Source organism: Parasteatoda tepidariorum, chromosome 4, assembly GCF_982258835.1.
Source record: "Parasteatoda tepidariorum strain Cologne lab strain chromosome 4, Ptep-v5.0, whole genome shotgun sequence".
Taxonomy (NCBI): Eukaryota; Metazoa; Arthropoda; class Arachnida; order Araneae; family Theridiidae; genus Parasteatoda; species Parasteatoda tepidariorum.
The window spans coordinates 8,116,411-8,126,439 of record NC_141758.1 but is presented as its reverse complement, the minus strand read 5'-3'; the positions used below and the strand labels follow the sequence as shown (position 1 = coordinate 8,126,439).

Here is a 10,029-nt window from a genome sequence, read left to right as displayed (position 1 = left end):
TTCAGTATAAATTAAAATGAACCAGACAAGCAAAATATATGAATGACCATTTACAAGAGCTTAGAAACTTAAATCATTATCAATAATTTAATCACTTAATCATGTATTTTAGACATAAACCTTTTTTTTTTTTTTTTTTTTATAAATTTAAAGGAGTAACCAACTATTCCAAAAATCCAGATTATAATATGTGTTTTTAATAAGGCATTACAAAAATATATAAAAAGTTTTTAAGTCACTGCATCATTTTTGTTTTGAAATACTTATTTTAATATAAAATATAGCGACAGCTAAAATAAAATATTTTAAACGGTTTAAAAAAATTTATAGAAATATTTTTTTTCTCAAAAATGGACTATAAAAAATAAATTTAGAATCCATCCTTGATGCATGAGGCATTTTAGATTATGTTACTATTATATAGCTATAACACCAGTTTGCATGGATTGGAAATATATCTATTATCTCTTGTAACTCATATGATAATCCCTATACAGTATAAGTTTGACTATTCAGGACACTTGAGCAACGAAAATCTTATTTTTTTTAAAAATTTGCACATTAATGAAAACAGAAAACTATAACAATCAAAGCTAATAAAAAATAATAATGATAAAAAATTATAAAAAATAAAAAAAGTGAAAAGAATTGCAAAAAAAAAATAAAAGATTTTACATAATTAGTAAACTAATTAGTAAACATACTATCTAGTTTTATTATTTAACTCTACAATTCTTGGTGTAACATAATTTAGGAGAGTGTAATCAAGTCAATCAGTTTTTAGGCACATAATGTATGTTTCAGACATACATAACACAGTGACTTAACACATATATAATATGTTTATTTCAGTCTTTTTCATAAACTATAATACAAGATCAACAAAATATAAACTAACAAATTTACATATATTTAAGTATATAATTTAAATGAGACTAAACATCAACAAATGATTGATACATTAGTAAGGTATCTGGTTCTGATAGTATTGTATCATATCATAGGTCCTGGTGCGGAAATTCAAACAAGAGTCTCTGATTATTTTTAGCATGAAAGCTGCTGCTTCCTTCTCACTGGCATTCGGGGCAAAACGAGCTCGAAGCTGTTTCACAGTCTGGCCCCTGAAGCAGGGCAATCCAGTATCTAACATCAACGTTACCAAAGATATGACAGCTTCTCTGTAAGGCCTGCAACCAAAACAAGCGAGTTTTACAATGCAAATGTGTTTCACAATCAAATGAGTTTTACAGTGAGCTGGAAAAAAAATATCACCTAGCATAACTTTTGTTGAAAGGATTGGATTTCAACAAACTAAGTGCCAAACTTTATGGTTCAAAGATGTTATTTTAAATATGCTGCTAAATAATTGCTTCGAATAATTCAAACATGAAAATATACTTTTTCCGAATAACCATTTTTTTCAATGGGTTTAGATCTTTGGCTATCAAAATATGGATGCAGCTCCAATTTGAAAAATATGTCCCGATAATTTAGTCAGGGTGTCCAATGTTGACCAGTGACCACAATCACAAAATTGTGAAACCTTAACCACATGCTGACCTAGAACGGTCTGTTACAGAAATGCTTTAATTCAGTCATGAGCGCAGTCAAAAGTTTGAGACTTTTAATGTTATTTCATTTTTTTAGTATTTAGTGTCATTTCCGAAAGTTTTTAAATTAATCGAGAAGTTTTTTTTTCTTCTAGTTTTTCAAACATATTAAGGGAGCCATCTTCCACAGAGGTAGAGATAATAAGACTTCTTAAAATAGAAATAGTTGCATCTGTATAAGAAAGCAGCGATGATTCATTTATCACTTCATTTTCAATGTCTCTTTCTTCATTTTCATTTATAATATACTCGTAAATTTCATCTACATCTCTTAAATGAGTTAAAATGTTTTTATCACAGTTGATGATATCCTCTAACCTAACATCCTCCTTAATTCTATTGCAACGAAACTTATTTCCTCTAACAGAAAATCGTTTTGTTGAAATAAAAAATGAAAAAAATCTTTGTACAAATTAAAAATCTTTAAAAGTACAGTCACTCTTATAAAGAGATTTTTCTATTATGAAACAGCCCAGACAATAACATATCTCTAAATAGAAACCGTCTTGTGCCGTTAGGCTCAACTGCATATGTTTAAAAAGAATTATAAAAAAAAATGTCAAACAACTTCAATAAAGTATTTTCAACATACCTGACAGCTAGAAAAGCTTGCACACACAATTCCATAAACCATCGAAATGGTTGTGCCTCCATTTTTCCACCCATAATCATGACCATTTCATCTGTCAATTTTATGTCAGGTTCAAATCCAAGATTTCCACCAGGAGAACTTTCAAACATAAATCCAAAGTCTAAAATAAAATTATTATCTTTTAAATCACACATCTTTAACATAAATATATATAGTCACTTATGGTAAAGAGTTTTGAATAACTTTTAATATATTAGATTTCGATGAAAATTTCCATAGTTAAGAATCATGGAAGTTTTTATAAAAGTATGCCACATTAAAACAAATGAAACTAACCGATATGAATGATGTGACCATCAGTGTCGACCATGATGTTGCCATTATGCCTATCTTTAATTTGTAAAAGAAATCCAATAACGCTATAGGCTGCCATACTCTTTACAAAATTTCTACGAGCCTGGAAAAAAAAGAAAATAAATGCTTTAAAAAATCATTTGCAATATTATTCAGTGATTTCATTATATTTATTTAGGCGATTCTACTAGACTTTGGAAACTACAGGTTCTTAGGAAACAAAACTTCGGAATTTCTAGATCTTTTTAATAAAAGTGGATCCCCATTAAAATACTAATAAAAACCATTTAAAACATTTAAAATTTTCAAAAACTACAAGGTATATAGATGTGAAATAATATAAATTTGTATTTCAAGTATTGTTAAAGAGAAGTAAAGACAGGAAGGGCAAGTTTGTCAACAAGGAAAGAGTTATATTTCAAATTAAAGTTTTTAATCTGAACTGATCAAATACTTACACTAAGTAAAAGCAGCACAATATTTTGATACTTAGAATTATTTTAATTTTCTCCTTATGCTATTAAAGCAGGAAAAAAAAATTTTTCACCTGAAATTTATTTTAATTCAGCCAACATAAATCAGTTTGTGTGGTATTTTTTATTTGAGAATTATACAATGATTTCTGACATATTTGACTAACTCATAAGCAGAATCAGTTATTATTTAAGTCAAATTGCTTAATATGGTGATGTTGCTTATGCTACAGAAATAGTAATATGACCATAGACTCAATTCATACGGTGTGGCTATTTGATATAAGCTTAAATTACTTTACAGAGATAAGACTAAAAAATATCAAGGTCGGAAGAAGTGAAACTCACAAAAATTTAGTTTAAAACAAGTTTTTCTGCTTTGGGATTTATAAATACAGCAGAAAAAGGGAATAAAATGAGAGATAACTAGTTTTGGGGTGAATGAGTGCCCAACATGTTAACCTGAAGATTTTTAAAAATTGTTTTCTTTTTAATTTAATAGTCAGGATTTAACACTAGACATTTTCACCTTCTTTCGATTAAAATGCAATTATTTCAATATTAATTAAAATATTTAAGAAATTATCATTAAATAAAATTAGAGTGATTACTATTGATCCAAATATTTAACAAACTACAGTTAAACCCCGCTATAGTGAACCGTCTGCGGACTCAGTAATGTGTCCACTATAACCGATGGTTCACTATATCCAAATTTTTTGAAGAATATTTTTTGCATGAGACAGTTGAATGATTGAAAATTGGCTTTGTAATTTTGCATAAGTTATTTAAAAAATTATTAACTAATTAACAGATAATAAAGAAAAAATTGATGGAAAAAGTAATTACGTCGCTAAATATTAGTTTTATTTTCACTTTTTATGAAAAAAATTTGTGATTTTTGATTGAACACAATTTGATTTTAAATTGAGTTCATCAATTTTCTTATCGACTATGTGCAAAGAATGCAAGATTTTTACATTTTGAACAAGATTTCGAGCCATCTTGACAAAGCATCTTCTACGTTTTCTCTTTCAGCTAGACGCAGTTTTTTCGATGAAACCATGTTTTTGTCGTATGCCGCAAGAATTGCACTTCGATTTTTCCAAATGTTTGAAACTGTAGATTTTGACAAGGAAAATTCCTTACACAGTGTCGATTGATTGGTTCCATCATCAATACGCTTTACAATTTTAACTTTGTCCTCTATCGAAAACGCTTTTCTCTTTAGAGAATTTGCCATTTTCACTGCTTTTGAAATAAAAATCTTGTCTCAAATAGATAATGTAAGAATATGAAGAGAGCAGCTGTAGAATGAGTTAAATTGTTTCCCTTCTTGATTGTCAAGGGGTGATTTGTAAAGAATATGGTTTGAACAGATAAGAAAATTCCAAAAATTCAGCAGGTGGCCAAGTTAACTAGTTGTAGAGCAAGCTTGGGGAAAAGAGATAAAGCGAGGCTTGTCAGGGAGGGGGGAGTATAAGATGAATGATTTGTTTGACATTATTACAGTATAGTTAAAAGTGATAAGCATAAAGGAGAGTAATATGACACATTTTATAGGAATGCATTCATTTTCAGTCCCAACACCTACAAGTTTAAAGATGGAGGACTGAAAAAGATATTTAAAGAAATGAAATTTGAGTCCACTATAACCGAGTTTCAAAGTTCAAAGCTGTTCACTATAAGCGTTAAAAATAACATTATTTAAATAGGAATACGGACGGGACCGCTAAAAAAGTTCACTACATCCGAGTGTTCACTATATCCCAGGTTCACTATTCGACTGTATAATTAAATAAAATTAAAGTAATCACCTTTGGTTAAAATATTCAACAAACTCTAATTAAATTGATTACTTTTGATTGAAATATTTAACAAATTATTTAATAAAATTTAAATCATTATTATTGATTTAAATATTTATCTAACTGCAGTATACTCCCAATATCTTCAAATTGAATGGACGCTAAAAAATTTCGAGAAAGCGAGCTTTCGAGACAACAAGTTCAGAACTAAATATGTTTTTAAAAGTAGAAAATTATATTCTAGAAAATATTACTCTAAAAGGTAGAGACATGAAACATAAGAATAACTTACTATTAAATATGGAAGTAATGATAGTTGACTATAAGTCTAAATACAATGATAATTTTATTTTTAAAAGTAAGACAAAAATAATTATGCATTAAATCAGGGGTCTGTTTAGAAGAAATTTGGGTCCGTTAATGGACCCTTCACAAAATATCTTTTCGTACAAACAGACCCTTCACAAAATATTTTAACTTAACAACGGACCCTTCACAAAATAATTTATCTTTTAATCGGACCCTTCACAAATTTGTTTATCTTCGTTATTGTTTTGTTAATCCAATAAACCCTTCCCAGGAATGGGTGGGGGAAGAAAGACAAATGCAAACGAACTAAGTTTTGTCTTCGGCAGAAGCTTCTTCCTTTATTCGTCCGAAATGAATATTCTGCGTTCAGCAATATAGGCTAAATACCAAATATTTGTATGTTGCATCTCTAATTTAGTAGCTATAATTGCTGTTTATTTTTTAAAATTTAATTTTTTAAATTATAATTATACAGTGTTGAGCATAATCTTGTATGTCTTTACAATTTAAAAACTCCCTGAAAAAGTTTTTTTTTTGCAATAACGGACTCTATTAGCACAAATTCACAAAAGCGGACCCTGGTTGAAAGAATGTGACTTAACGTTTATTTTATATTCACAAATTACAAGTAATTTTTTCACAATTTTACAAAAACGGACCTTTCACAAAATGTCTGGACAGACCCCTGATTAAATAAAAAAGAATTGGTTTACAATAAACATACATTGCGATTTTTCTGAAAAAAATTCAATTTCTATTTCGCAATCGACATAAGAGGTTTTTCGACATAGGAATTCAAATTAACATTAGGTGGACATATAATGACAAGGGAAAAAATATTTTTTTGACATAACAAAGTTTTCAAGACATTGAGAGTATGCTGTATTATATAAAATTATAGCAATTACGCAGATAAAAACAACCCATTGTTTTTAACAAAATATCAGTAAATAGGACCAGTTCTAGAATTAGTGGGTCAACTATATATGAAAAGCAACACCACTAAATCTACATGCTAAATGATTTCCAAACAATGTGGAGCAGGTATGACTTCTGTGGCTGCCTTCACTTTTGGCAACATCCCAGGATAGAAATTATAATATCTCTAAGCTTTACTTCTTCTCATTTCTCTGTTTGGTAAGCCAAATCAATAGAACAACAGGTAGATAAAAGTTGATTTAAAAAAGTTCAGAAACAGATAAAGATTTTACACCTTTTATATTTGGCTAAGTTTAAACCAAACGTTTCAGTTATGCCAAAATAATGAGGTATCAGGGAGTTTTATTAAAGTTTAGGAAAACTTGAAAACTTTCAGAAGTTTTTAAAACCAACAGCATGAAATTTACATTTAAAAACAGTACAAATTTGTGTTTCATAATAAAATGAAACTTCAAATAAGCATTTAAATGGTATTTATTACCTGATTTTTAAATAACTTCATAATTTTAAAATTTTTAAAGAAAATTAGGTGTTTTACATCCATGTTTTTGTTGAATCAGCTTACTGTAGGTCCCACTTAGGACAGAAAAAAAAACATTTTTACTGAACAGTTACTTTTAAAATTCCCTTGCATTAATAAAGTTACATTCACGAAGTTGAGAGTTCATGAAGTTCTAAAAAATCACAAATTGATACATAATTTAAAATAATTATTGATAGGTGTGAGCTTACCGTCTGAAAAGCTTTTGAATTTTCATCACCATAATGTTTAATGAAGTATTCATACAATCCAATATCTGTCTGCCTTCCTAACTGATCCCTTGATTTTGCATTGGGAACACATTCAATAACACCACACTAAAAATAAAAGTATATTACGAGGGTGCTTCAAAAAGTAAAGATACACCTTACTCCAGAGGAAAAGAAAAGTTTTGGTGAGCAAGTTGGCAACACAGGTTTTAACCTTGAACCGTTAGCTTTCTCCTCGCAGTTGTTCAGCATTTCAACGTTGATTCTGGTTGGAGTAGGTCGTGTTTAAAATGACTGCGACGATTCAGAATCCCGCCAAATGCGAAGTGCGCTCCGTCATACGTTTTCTTCATGCAAAAGGTCAGAGACCAGCGGATATTCACAAAGAAATTGCTTCTGTTTATGGGAACGTTATGAATAGACAAAATGTAACGAAGTGGTGTCGTCATTTCTCTGAAGGTAGGACTGATATTCATGACGAACAAAAAACAGGTCGGCCACCTGTGATGCCCTTCTTCAGAGAACGGAGGAAGCAATTCGTGCGAATAGACGTCTCAAATTGAAAGAATTGCGTCAGATCATACCGGAAGTGGCAATGACAACTCTTTATGAAGTTGTGACTGTCAAGTTAGGGTACAGGAAATTGTGTGCGCGCTGGGTTCCAAAAATGTTAACAGAAGAGCACAAAAAGAAAAGGATGGGCTTTGCACTCGACTTCCTCACACGCTATGCAGAAGCAGGTGATGAGTTCCTTGATCACATTGTGACAGGTGACGAGACGTGGGTTTATCACCATACACCTAAATCCAAGCAACAATCAATGCAATGGCGTCATTCGAATTCACCCAAAGTCAAGAAATTCAAAACTTCGATTTCAGCGAAAAAAATCATGGCTTCCGTTTTTTGGTACAGACAAGGCATTCTTCTGTTGGAATTTATGCCTCCCGGAACGACAATTACTGCTGCTGCCTATTGCCAGACTTTGAAACGTCTTCGAAGGGCAATTCAAAACAAACGCAGGGGAATGCTGACAAATGGAGTCCGCTTGCTTCATGACAAGGCTCGGCCTCACACAGCGCTCGTAACCAAAGCACTAATCAAACAATTCAAATGGCAAGTATTGGGCCATCCGCCATACAGACCGGATCTTGCTCCCAGGGACTTCCATTTATTCCTTTACCTGAAGTCACATCTTGGTGGAAAATCATTCCACGACGATGATGAGATCAAAGATGAAGTTGAAATGTGGTTCCGGCAACCTTCTATGACTGTGGGATACAAAAGCTTGTGCACCAACTTAACAAATGTTTGGATAATGGGGGTGATTATGTCGAAAAATAATAAATAATCGAGTTAATAAGATGTAACTGACGTTTTCTAAATAAATGTTTTTTTTAAGGAATACGATCCATTGTATCTTTACTTTTCGAAACGCCCTCGTATATCAACTAGAAAGATTAAACGTGATATTTACAACAGAAAATATCAGTTTTTTTACTGCATAACTTTGTGATATATATATATGTAAACCAGCACAAAAATTGCTTTATTTATCAAGGCATTTAAATTTTTTTATAAATTTATAAAACACTTTTCTAGCGTTCGAGGGAACACTACCTATTAAATTTGACATTTATTCAATGTAAAAGAATTTTCTTCAAACCTTCTTAAGATTGTTTTTAAAGCCATACAATTTAAAAATATATTATTTTCTTTTAAAAATTTTAAATCCTGACAATAATCCTACAAATTATATAAATATTCTGAACATGCCAATAAATAATAATTAAAATAAAACGAAAACACATACCCCTGGAGATGTGGCAACAACTCTGTAAGGAAATAAAAATAAATCCAATCCAACTTGTTTGAAGATATTTTGAAAAAGTGCAATCACCTGCAAGGCTAGCATATCCTAAATAACAGAATAAACATTTCATCACTCAAGATAAACTAATGCTTCTTAATTGCATAAATAAGTATACTTTATAAATACTTATTACCTTAAGATATATTATGGAATAAAAATAAAACAACAAATGCAATTTCTTGCAAATTAAACTGAAGGGGATTCTGTTTCATCAAATATTGAGGAAATAACATCAGTGTTCTGTGCAAGTTTACAATTCTTTATAATCAAAGATGAGTTTCACTGAGAGTTTATTACATGCATTTTTAATAATTGTTTATATTTGATTTTTTATGTCAGGCAAACTCCAGCGAAATTAACTTGGATGGAGACTTGGAGAATAAAAATTAAACAGATTGTTAATTGCATGGAAGACCAATATAAAAAACATATAGGTCTTCCATGCAATTTACAATCTGTTTAATTTTTATTCTCCAACTCTCCATCTAAGTTGATTTCGCTGGAGTTATTTAACCCAGTTATTTAAGAGAAAACATCATTGATTTTTGTTAGCATACAGTTTTTTTAAATCAAAAATGAGCTTCACTTAGTCTTTTACATGCTCCTTATAATTTATTATCTAACAATTTTTTATATGTGGTTTTTTATGTCTAGTAAGTTCAAGTAAAATCAACTTGGATCCTTAGCGAAAGGAAGGACTTTGAATTAGTATTCTTAAATCTACTTAAAATCACATACTTATTTATAGTCTTTTCTTTGAAATGTGTTTTTATAAACATAAATAACGTAAAATCAATGGTAATTGAAATTTAAAAAAAAAAAAAAGAGTTAAGTACTAAATTGAAAAATTAATGAGGAAAATTACTTGATTGTGGTTAAATTAGATTACTTTCAGTTGGCACAAGAGTTGAACTTAAAAAACTGTTTTATCTTAATTTAATAACACAAAATCACAAGGAAAGACGACAAATAATTTTTAAAAAAAGGAATTATAAACTCTGTGTTCTATAAAAAGCGTGTTGGTAGGTGCCTTTCAATTATCTGAATTTTACTTACTAGCAGCTAATTTAAAACCATATTGTTTAAGAGTTAAAAACTCTTACAATTTTGGAGGTTTATATCAGTGGCTGCCAATTTTTCTATCAGCGATGGAACCCTAAATGATAAATTTTCTCTCAATGGAACCCCGACTTTATGTGTAAAGTATAATATTACGGCAGTTGTGAAAAGTATAATAATATGGCAGTAATCAATGGAAGACTTAATTATTTTGAAAATATATTTAAGGAAAAACATGCAATTTTTTCATTGTTTCATAATAATA

At 29.9% G+C, this 10,029-nt stretch overlaps 1 protein-coding gene across 1 annotated transcript in view; it reads right to left on the bottom strand.

The window, feature by feature from the left end:
* Positions 1–823: 823 nt before the first annotated feature.
* Positions 824–10,029, bottom strand: part of Pi4KIIIalpha (phosphatidylinositol 4-kinase III alpha) — a 66,661-nt gene continuing 57,455 nt past the window's right edge. The window contains exons 43-47 of the mRNA XM_016051775.4: positions 8,646–8,750; positions 6,818–6,943; positions 2,539–2,659; positions 2,203–2,362; positions 824–1,187 (exon numbers count right to left, since the gene is read on the bottom strand). Of these exons, the coding sequence (XP_015907261.3) occupies positions 962–1,187; positions 2,203–2,362; positions 2,539–2,659; positions 6,818–6,943; positions 8,646–8,750 (738 nt within the window). The 3' untranslated portion in view covers positions 824–961. The remainder of the gene's footprint in view (positions 1,188–2,202; positions 2,363–2,538; positions 2,660–6,817; positions 6,944–8,645; positions 8,751–10,029) is intronic.